Raw genomic sequence first — 11,285 nt, forward strand, 5'->3', positions numbered from 1 at the left:
TTTGGAAGTTTGGCATGTGGCAACCTATGAAGATTTTATCTTTTCAGTAGAATTTTTTAGAAAGTTTCCTAACATAATTCCGTAGAATTTCGAACGTGTTAAGCCCACTTATATTTTACCTGAAAAATTCCAAAGAAAAACTCAAACCGTTTAAGGCCCTGGCATTTTTCATTTCCGACCGGATTCCCTTATATAAAGAGCATCCAAACAAAGCAGGGTCAATAGTCCCACCCCGATTGGACGCCAGTGCTCAAATGCAGCGAGAGCTTCACCGGTGAGAAATATGGTTTTAATTGTGTGTTTAAATTGTCTGTTTTGGCAGGTCACTATGTGATGTGGCTCTTTGACTTTCAGTTTAAAATTTTGGCTGTTTGTGACCAACTTGTTCGCCACCCCTGGTTTAGGGAGACAGAGAGTAAGGAAAAACAGGCAGAATATAGAAGGACTATAGAGATACAAAAAAATCTGTCCATCGTTATAGCCTCCTCTACGAGAGCCTTCCGTGGCTGTTGGCAGGGGGATGCCGCACCCTCCGGATGGGGTACTCTCCTTCCCTGGGCGTTTAGGCCTGGTTGGGTGGAGGTCGCTGGTGGTGCCACATAGGTAATAAAAATGAGTGAAGATGGAGGAGCTGCGCTGACTAGTATAACCTCACTAATCTTATTAGTTCAGTGTGATTGACTCTTGAGCTGGTGTGGTGACATTTTTCAGGAAGACCTTTGAAATCGCAAGGTCTCCCATTAAAATACGCATTTTCATACAGATCCAACATCCAGGTTTTGTAGGTTGCTTTCATTTAGAGTTTGATTGCGTTAAGAGGCAAGCGCAGGAGGTGAACTTGGTCACAACATCTTGTGAGACTGTACCTTTGTTAATGGTGAGTTAAATATAAACTGAATTGTTTGGCTTGAGTTAAGTGGTTTATGAACTTATTTTCATTTATTTTTGTTATTTACCCCGAAACTAAATATGATTGTAACTACAGCCTTCACTTTCCGCTGACCATATGAAAACAACTGGACGGTGGAGTTCCATTTGCAAGATGATCACTCACATTTCACTGTGGACATTTTGTAAGTACTCTAAATAATAAATAAGTGTATATATACATTTTAAACTTAAATTATTTGCAAAATTGTTTACATCTAAGTCGTTAGTTACACAAACATGACCTTAATCCTTTTTCAAAGCTTTAAAATGTAAATATAAGTCTTTTTGGTTGCCCTTTTCACTGCATTACCTTCAACAAAAATTGACATTCTCTCTGCATCAGTTCCTTTAGTTCTGGTGGGAGTGGCGGTGTTTGTAGTGAATGGGACCAGTGGAGACCCCCTGTTTGATTGCCTTCAAGACAAAGACTACAACGAGCTGCTAGATATTGTGGAGAGAGGACTCCCTGCCACAACGAATCCTAAACATGTTGCAATTATTGGTGGGGGCATGGCAGGACTAACTGCTGCAACGTATTTGAAAGATGCCGGCCATGAGGTAAAGTGAGCGAGCTCTTTTGACCAAAAGACGTTGGGAGAATACTGACGATGACCTGATGCACTTTAAGGTCACTATAATAGAAGCTAGTGACCGGATAGGAGGACGTGTCCAGACCTTCAGGAACTCCCAGGAAGGCTGGTATGCAGATATGGGTCCCATGAGGATCCCCAGCTTTCAAAAGTGAGTGCAAACATTTTCTACACTTTTTGATTCTCCTTGGTGCTTGTTCATAATGCTCATGCATGTTTTAGTATGTATTTATAATTTCAATTGACATTATAGTTCTCAAACCTTGGCTTTTACTATTTTGAGACAAGCCGTAAACATAGAACATTGTATATTTACTTACACAGGATTACCTATTTGGGTTTGGGGAAAAATGCAGTCCCAGCTCTGCAACAAGATCAATTTTGTTGTTGTTGTTGTTGTACACTTAATAACAAAGATCACCAAAACATGAGGGTAAAAAAGCAGAGGAGGGGGATAGAAGAAATGTTGTTGTTGAAATCAGGAACAAAAATTGATAGCTTTTTTGTAGAAATTCATGTGTTCTTTTTTATCACTATAACATGGTATATTTTTCTACAGGATTTTACGCGCTGTTGCCTCCAAATTCAATGTTGCGTTAAATCATTTCATCGAAGTTGACCCGAACACCTTCTATTTGCTACATGGAAAACTTCATAAAACCTCTACAGTGGAGAACAACTATGATGTGTTTAATTACACAATAAATAAAAGTGAAAGGGGCAAGTCAGCTGGACAACTCTTCAATGAGGCACTGCGGAAGGTTTGTAGGGTCTCTAAGCTTTATGAAAGTTAATTCCACCATTATTATTATTACTATTATTTGGCAGTTATCAATTGGAGTCTGATGTGGGGTGATAACTCACCACTCCAGCACAAGCCAAACACCAAAAAAAAAAAAAAAACTAACCACAAACACTTGAACTTCACGTCTTCCTACATTAGTGCATTTAAATGTAGTATTTAAACTTTCTTATTTTCTTTTGATATATTGTGTTGACAATGTGTTTTAAAGTGTCAATGTTACAATCTTTGTGCAGGTAAAAGAAGATCTGAAGACAATGGGCTGCGATGCAATGTTGGCCAAGTATGATGCCTATTCAGTCAAAGTGAGGAATATGTACTGGTTGTAAAATTAAACAACGTTTCGAATACAATGACTCCTATTTTGATTAGATTGTTATTTTAAATATTTGTCAATAGGAATACTTGGTGAAAGAGGGTAATCTGAGTCAGGGTGCATTGCGGATGATTGGAGACATGCTGAATGAATACAGCCTTTTTTACACATCCATGGTGGACACTTTGTATGCTCAATCGGACATCAATGACAACACTAAGTAAGAAAATATTTCATATCTAATTGCAATATTTTACGTATATCCAAATGTAAAGATTATTTTTTAACACCACAAACCTGACTTTTGATAATTAGCAGGGCATCACAAATATTCTTCTTGCTTTTTTTTACTCTGGATGCTTTTGCAGGTATTCTGAAGTGACTGGTGGCTTTGACCTCCTCCCAACAACTGTCCACAATATGTTAAATGCTACAACCTTCCTCAACTCCAAAGTCAAACTCATCAACCAAGTAGGAGGCAAAAATGTGATAGTCACATACCAGGACCAGCGTACGCCAGGTTCTTTGACCAACCTGACGGCGGACTATGCTATAGTCACTACCACGGCCAAGGCTGCGCTCTTCATTGACTTCCAGCCGTTGCTTTCCAAGGACAAAATGGAAGCCCTGCGCACAGTTCACTACGCCAGCTCAACTAAAATCTTCCTCAGTTTTCGGGAACGCTTTTGGGAGAAAGAGGGTATCAAGGGAGGAAGGAGCATTACAGATCGACCGTCTCGCTTCATCTATTACCCCAGCCATACTTTTCCAGGAACAGATGCTGGGGCCCTGCTCGCATCATACACGTGCTCTGATGACTCCACCCTCTTTCAAGGTTTGAGCGAAGCGGAGGTGATGGATGCGGTCCTGGACGACTTGGTTAAGATCCACGGCGAGGATATCAGGTCTTCATTTACTGGCGGACATGTGAAGAAGTGGGGCTCAGACCCCTACAGCCTGGGAGCTTTTGCCATTTTCACACCATATGAGCGCCCTTTTGCTAAAGAACTCTTCCGGAGTGAGGGACTTGTGCACTTTGCAGGAGAGCACACAGCCCGACCTCACGCCTGGATAGAAACTGCCATTAAATCTGCTCTCAGAGCAGCCAAAAATATTAATAGTCTAAAAATTTAAAGGAAAAGATACCATTTTTATTTGCATTCCAGCTGAAAATTTGGTACTACAAAATTAGTAAGTACATACCAGTTTGGATAGTTAAATTGGTTGTTTTTAAAATAATTACACTGAAGTTAATATAAGGTTGGGAAAATGAATGGATGTACTCAATGCCAGAGTTGTAGTACTTCATTTGATAGGGTGTACCTAATGTTTTGAGCAGTAAAGTTACACTTGCTTACCTGTTGTCTCCTTTTTTAAGTGTTCTTCATAAATCCTGATAAGAACAATTTTCTCCCCAAATCAGCCAGTTTACGAGAAACCAAATTCTATGAGCACTGCTCAAATGTGAAACGATCATATTTTCATGCAGCAACAGGATCACAGAAACGTCATCTTCAGATGCTCAGAGAATACAAACATGTTAGTAATACCAAAAATTGATTAATTTGCTAGTCCATTAATGCACTCCATCATTCAATGAGTGCCTTTCTGCACCACCTGCTTCTGATTTATTGTCTCATGTGTTTCCTCTTGCAGCTCGTCATGATGACTGAGGTTAGATTATTTTCCTAACCATAAGTTTGTGGTCTTGCACAAGGTAAAAACACGTGCTTGTGTTGATACTCAAAGCTACAACATGCTCCTGACAATCTTATTCACTGGATACCCATTAATAGAACTAACTCTTAGTCACCTCACTTTGAAGATCTCATACCATGTCGCAATCCAATACTTCGATACAGTATCAAGTACTTTATTCCTGCTCTACCTAATATTATGGCAAATAGATATCAATAATGGATTCTCCTTTATGTCATGCTCAGGGAGGAATGTACATAGATGTAAAGAGATTTTTGTTACAATAAATTGTTAGCGTTGTGTCTTAACCTCGTACCTACGACCCCATGTGTTCTGGGGGATTTGTAGATAAACGGAGAAAAAAAAAACCTGCAGGGTAGGCTGGTTGAACACCCTAATTTGCCCCTAGGTATGAGTGTGAGCGTGAATCATTGTCCATCTCTTGTGCCCTTCAATTGCTGGCTACCCGATTCAGGATGTCTCCTTAGCTAGCTGCAATAGGCTCCAGGACCCCCCATAACCCTTGTGAGGATAAGCCGTTCAGAAAATGAATGGATATTTTATTTTTACTTTTTTTATCCAGGGCTCGGTCATATATTCTCTCATTGAGTACACACCTCTGACATTCAACCGCTGGTATGTGTACCCCACCTGGGCCTACGTAATGGGCTGGATTATGGCCCTCTCCTCCATCCTGATGGTGCCCGGCTGGGCGCTGTACAAACTGAGTACTGCCACTGGAAACCTCAGTCAGGTGAGCCGGGTGTAAAAATAAACAGTATATTGCAAACCAGAAAATATTTTCATGATGCATGATGACAATGTCAGTTGCATCTATTTTAGCGTCTCTGTCAATTGTCACGCCCTGAGCCTCGCGGTGGATTGCCGGACAAGAAAATAAAGCGAGACAGAGCCTTGCAAGACATCACTGAGGAAGATCTTGAATGATTAGAATTGTTTTAGTTGGACTTCTAGCCAAATAAAACTATATCATGCAGAAGTTATTTTCTTTCTTATCTCTGTGATTAAAATGGAGAGGTGTTTTACATTTCCTCATAAGTGTTACTAGAGATGAATCGATAGTGTACAAAATTAAAAAGAGCAGTTAAAAACAGTTAGAAAAGGAAGTACTCGAGACAATAAAAGGCATTAGATACACTAATACATACTAATACTAGATATTAATGGCACCAATTGATTGAAAATGAACTAGCAACCTTGGGTCAAGGTTAAAATTGAAACGTGCAAATTAAGCAATGGAAAAAGACAGTCTTAAAGCCCTAATTCCTTGTTGACATGTTAAAAACAACTATGTTTACCTATAAGTGAGTCAGTTGTTTGAAAAGATAAATACCAATCAAAAATAATGTTACCAGGAGATCGAGATTGTAGCCAGGCTTCAATTTATATACTACAAGTTGCTTGTTTAGAACCAAAAGACAGTTGTTGCGCTATAAAAAAAATTCTCTTTTGAAAAATGGATTAGGCAGGCATACTCATCGATAATCCTTGCAAATGCTCAAAGCTTGAGTTTACACGCTCAGAAAAGGTAAATAAATTCAATCACTCGTCTATTAGGATCCGACAGCCGTTTCTGGCCACCACAAAAAAATTCAACTCTACAATGCATGGTTTGGACAAACTTTGCATGAGAATGTTAACATAAAACATCCACCCATCCATAAATTGTGCTTTATCTATTGTACTATAATCCTTATAAAGCATGATTCATGGATGGATGTGTGGATGGGTGTGTGTGCACCTGGAAACTCGCTGGTGGAAATTCTTCCGAAAATGATACAGTGGTACCTCGAGATACGAGCTTAATCCGTTCCGGGACCGAGCTCGTAAGAATATGAGAATTTTGTATGACGAGCGGTCGTATGACGAGCGGTCGTATGACGAGGTACCACTGTATTTGTAAATGATGTGGAAAGGCGTCCTACCTTCCAACTAAATTGAGTCAGTTGAAGACAGCTGTGAAAAAATAACGCAACAAATGTTTCCTTCAACAGAGATTTAGCAAAAACTTGGCCTACAACGATATAAATTTGACACTTGATTTAAATGTTCTAACTTGATGGTTGCATTGCATTTGGATGGAGGCATGCAGGTTTGGCGTTCATCGCTTACCCTATGGCAGTGGCCATTCAGTTTGACTAAAATCAAATGTTAACTACACTTAGCTAGGTATGACTGAAAAGGCAACAATTCAGTTATATTCATTATATTGTCCCCTATGTTTCAACTGCTTTGTTTTAAAAAATGACTTTTCCAAAACAAATTTTGGAAGTTTGGCATGTGGCAACCTATGAAGATTTTATCTTTTCAGTAGAATTTTTTAGAAAGTTTCCTAACATAATTCTGTAGAATTTCGAACGTGTTAAGCCCACTTATATTTTACCTGAAAAATTCCAAAGAAAAACTCAAACCGTTTAAGGCCCTGGCATTTTTCATTTCCGACCGGATTCCCTTATATAAAGAGCATCCAAACAAAGCAGGGTCAATAGTCCCACCCCGATTGGACGCCAGTGCTCAAATGCAGCGAGAGCTTCACCGGTGAGAAATATGGTTTTAATTGTGTGTTTAAATTGTCTGTTTTGCAGGTCACTGTGTGATGTGGCTCTTTGACTTTCAGTTTAAAAATTTGGCTGTTTGTGACCAACTTGTTCGCCACCCCTGGTTTAGGGAGACAGAGAGTAAGGAAAAACAGGCAGAATATAGAAGGACTATAGAGATACAAAAAAATCTGTCCATCGTTATAGCCTCCTCTACGAGAGCCTTCCGTGGCTGTTGGCAGGGGGATGCCGCACCCTCCGGATGGGGTACTCTCCTTCCCTGGGCGTTTAGGCCTGGTTGGGTGGAGGTCGCTGGTGGTGCCACATAGGTAATAAAAATGAGTGAAGATGGAGGAGCTGCGCTGACTAGTATAACCTCACTAATCTTATTAGTTCAGTGTGATTGACTCTTGAGCTGGTGTGGTGACATTTTTCAGGAAGACCTTTGAAATTGCAAGGTCTCCCATTAATATACGCATTTTCATACAGATCCAACATCCAGGTTTTTTAGGTTGCTTTCATTTAGAGTTTGATTGCGTTAAGAGGCAAGCGCAGGAGGTGAACTTGGTCACAACATCTTGTGAGACTGTACCTTTGTTAATGGTGAGTTAAATATAAACTGAATTGTTTGGCTCGTGAGTTAAGTGGTTTATGAACTTATTTTCATTTATTTTTGTTATTTACCCCGAAACTAAATATGATTGTAACTACAGCCTTCCCTTTCCGCTGACCATATGAAAAAAACTGGACGGAGGAGTTGCATTTGCAAGATGATCACTCACATTTCACTGTGGACATTTTGTAAGTACTCTAAATAATAAATAAGTGTATATATACATTTTAAACTTAAATTATTTGCAAAATTGTTTACATCTAAGTCGTTAGTTACACACAATACCTTAATCCTTTTTCAAAGCTTTAAAATGTAAATATAAGTCTTTTTGGTTGCAGTTTTCACTGCATTACCTTCAACAAAAATTGACATTCTCTCTGCATCAGTTCCTTTAGTTCTGGTGGGAGTGGCGGTGTTTGTAGTGAATAGGACCAGTGGAGACCCCCTGTTTGATTGCCTTCAAGACAAAGACTACAACGAGCTGCTAGATATTGTGGAGAGAGGACTCCCTGCCACAAAGAATCCTAAACATGTTGCAATTATTGGTGGGGGCATGGCAGGACTAACTGCTGCTACGTATTTGAAAGATGCCGGCCATGAGGTAAAGTGAGCGAGCTCTTTTGACCAAAAGACGTTGGGAGAATACTGACGATGACCTGATGCACTTTAAGGTCACTATAATAGAAGCTAGTGACCGGATAGGAGGACGTGTCCAGACCTTCAGGAACTCCCAGGAAGGCTGGTATGCAGAGTTGGGTCCCATGAGGATCCCCAGCTTTCAAAAGTGAGTGCTGTCATTTTTTTACACTTTTTGATTCTCCTTGGTGCTTGTTTGTAATACTCATGGATGTTTCAGTATTTATAATTTCAATTGACATTATAGTTCTCAAACCTTGGCTTTTACTATTTTGAGACAAGCCGTAAACATAGAACATTGTATATATACTTACACAGGAGAACCTATTTGGGTTTGGGAAAAAATGCACTCCCAGCTCTGCAACAAGATCACTTTTTGTTGTTGTTGTTGTTGTACACTTAATAACAAAGATCACCAAAACATGAGGGGGGAAAAGCAGAGGAGGGGGATAGAGGAAATGTTGTTGTTGAAATCAGGAACGAAAAGTGATAGCTTTTTTGTTCATATGATGTGTTCTTTTTTTATCACTATAACATGGTGTATTTTTCTACAGGATTTTACGAGCTGTTGCCTCCAAATTCAATGTTAGTTTAAATCCTTTCATTGAAAAGAACAACCGCACCTACGTTTTGCTACATGGAATACTTCATAAAACCTCTACAGTGGAGAAGAACCCTGATTTGTTTAACTACACACTAAATAAAAGTGAAAGGGGGAAGTCAGCTGGACAACTCTACAATGAGGCACTGTGGAAGGTTTGTAAGGTCTCTTAGCTTTATGGAAGTTAATTTTGCAGTTATTATTATTATTACTATTATTTGGCAGTTATCTATTGGAGTCTGATGTGGGGTGATAACTCTTCACTCCAGCACAAGCCTAACACCCAAAAAAAAGCTAACCACAAACACTTGAACTTCACGTCTTTCTACATTAGTGCATTTAAATGTAGTGTTTAAACTTTCTCATTTTCTATTGATACATTGTGTTGACAATGTGTTTTAAAGTGGCAATGTTATAATCTTTGCGCAGGTACGAGAAGATCTGAAGACAATGGGCTGCGATGCAACGTTGGCCAAATATGATGCCTATTCAGTCAAAGTGAGGAATATGTACTGGTTGTGTAATTAAACAAAGTTTCGAATGCAATGACTCCTATTATGATTACATTGTTATTTTAAATATTTCTCAATAGGATTACTTGGTGAAAGAGACTAATCTGAGTCAGGGTGCATTGCGGATGATGGCAGACATCCTAAATGAATACAGCTTTTTTTACACATCCATGTTGGACAATTTGTATCTTCAGTCGGACATCAATGACAGAACTACGTAAGAAAATATTTCACATCTAATTGCAATATTTTACGTATATCCAAATGTAAAAATTATTTTTCAAAGTCTCCCTTGTTAACACCGCAAACCTGACTTTTGATAATTAGCAGGGCATCACAAATATTCTTCTTGCTTTTTTTTTTTTAACTCTGGATGCTTTTGCAGGTATTCTGAAGTGACTGATGGCTTTGACCACCTCCCAAAAACTGTCCACAATATGTTAAATGCCACAACCTTCCTCAACTCCAAAGTCAAACTCATCAACCAAGTAGGAGGCAGTAATGTGATAGTCACATACCAGGACCAGCGTACGCCAGGTTCTTTGACCAACCTGACGGCGGACTATGCCCTAGTCGCTACAACGGCCAAGGCTGCGGTCTTCATTGACTTCCAGCCGCCGCTTTCCAAGGACAAAATGGAAGCCCTGCGCACAGTTCACTACGACAGCTCAACTAAAGTCATCCTCAGTTTTCGGGAACGCTTTTGGGAGAAAGAGGGTATCGAGGGAGGAAGGAGCATTACAGATCGACCGTCTCGCTTCATCTATTACCCCAGCCATACTTTTCCAGGAACAGATGCTGGGGCCCTGCTCGGATCGTACACGTTCTCGGATGACGCCGCCCTCTTTCAAGGTTTGAGCGAAGCGGAGCTGATGGATGTGGTCCTGGACGACTTGGTTAAGATCCACGGCGAGGATATCAGGTCTTTATTTACTGGCGGACATGTGAAGAAGTGGGGCTCAGACCCCTACAGCCTGGGAGCTTTTGCCATTTTCACACCATATGAGCGCCCTTTTGCTAAAGAACTCTTCCGGAATGAGGGACGTGTGCACTTTGCAGGAGAGCACACAGCCCGACCTCACGCCTGGATAGAAACTGCCATGAAATCTGCTCTCAGAGCAGCCAAAAATATTAATAGTCTAACAATTTAAAGGAAAAGATAATATTTTTATGTGCATTCCATCTGAAATTTTCTTTGAAAAAATATAGGAAAAACTCCAAATATCAGTTTTTTTTTGTGGAGACAAATGTAAATTAAAATCAGTATTTCCCAAAAGGGACGGCAGACAAGAAAATACTGTGCTTTTCAAAATTATTTGTATTAAGATTTTTTGGGGGGGGTTGAAAAAAATGCTGGCTTGCTTTTCATAGATTATTTGTATTAAGATTTTTTGGGGGGTTGAAAAAAATGCTGGTTTGCTTTTCATAGATTATTTGTATTATCTTACTATGAAAACTGTGATTAAAATAAAGAAATAGTGCCATGACTCTGGAGATTATTTAAATTTCGGAAATGATTTACCGTTTGGCTGGTTGCTCATTATGGAATTTGAAATGGAAATTCAGTGTACAGATTGAACTGTAACACCCAACGTTTTGTGCTACAAAGACGTCAGCGGTAAGCCAAACGCTACCTTCTGAAATTTCTAAAATAAGAGGAATGTTTTCAACTGTTTGATGTTTCATTGAGGTCATATGATTATGGAGTGGTGTTTTACTTTTCCTAACAAGTGTTACTAGAGAGGTCTCGATAGTGTCATGTACAAAAATTAAACAGAGCAGTTAAAAAAGTTAGAAAAGGAAGTACTCGCTGAGACAAAAAAGTCATTAGATACACTGATACATACTAATACTAGATATTAATGGCACCAATTGATTGAAAATGAACTAGCGTCAGATGGATTGTTTTGAAGTCAGTCAGTTGTTTGAAAAGATAAATACCAATCAAAAATAATGTTGACTATATGGTAATCAGGAGATCGAGATTGTAGCCAGGCATCAATTTATATACTACAAGCTGCTTGTTTAG

General features: G+C 39.3%; 2 protein-coding genes across 2 annotated transcripts; both read left to right on the top strand.

The window, feature by feature from the left end:
- Positions 1 to 1,042: 1,042 nt before the first annotated feature.
- Positions 1,043 to 3,772, top strand: LOC144083669 (L-amino-acid oxidase-like). Its single transcript, XM_077611664.1, has 7 exons — positions 1,043 to 1,073; positions 1,274 to 1,488; positions 1,559 to 1,671; positions 2,080 to 2,281; positions 2,559 to 2,627; positions 2,722 to 2,858; positions 3,007 to 3,772. Exons 1-7 carry the CDS (start codon positions 1,043 to 1,045, stop codon positions 3,770 to 3,772), a joined length of 1,533 nt encoding a protein of 510 aa, XP_077467790.1.
- Positions 3,773 to 7,664: 3,892 nt separating this feature from the next.
- Positions 7,665 to 10,407, top strand: LOC144083517 (L-amino-acid oxidase-like). The gene is made up of 7 exons (XM_077611449.1): positions 7,665 to 7,695; positions 7,894 to 8,108; positions 8,179 to 8,291; positions 8,698 to 8,899; positions 9,174 to 9,242; positions 9,337 to 9,473; positions 9,642 to 10,407. The coding sequence occupies exons 1-7, from the start codon at positions 7,665 to 7,667 to the stop codon at positions 10,405 to 10,407; spliced, it is 1,533 nt and encodes a 510-aa protein (XP_077467575.1).
- The last annotated feature ends 878 nt before the right edge of the window (positions 10,408 to 11,285 follow it).

This window comes from Stigmatopora argus, chromosome 10, assembly GCF_051989625.1.
Source record: "Stigmatopora argus isolate UIUO_Sarg chromosome 10, RoL_Sarg_1.0, whole genome shotgun sequence".
Taxonomy (NCBI): domain Eukaryota; kingdom Metazoa; phylum Chordata; class Actinopteri; order Syngnathiformes; family Syngnathidae; genus Stigmatopora; species Stigmatopora argus.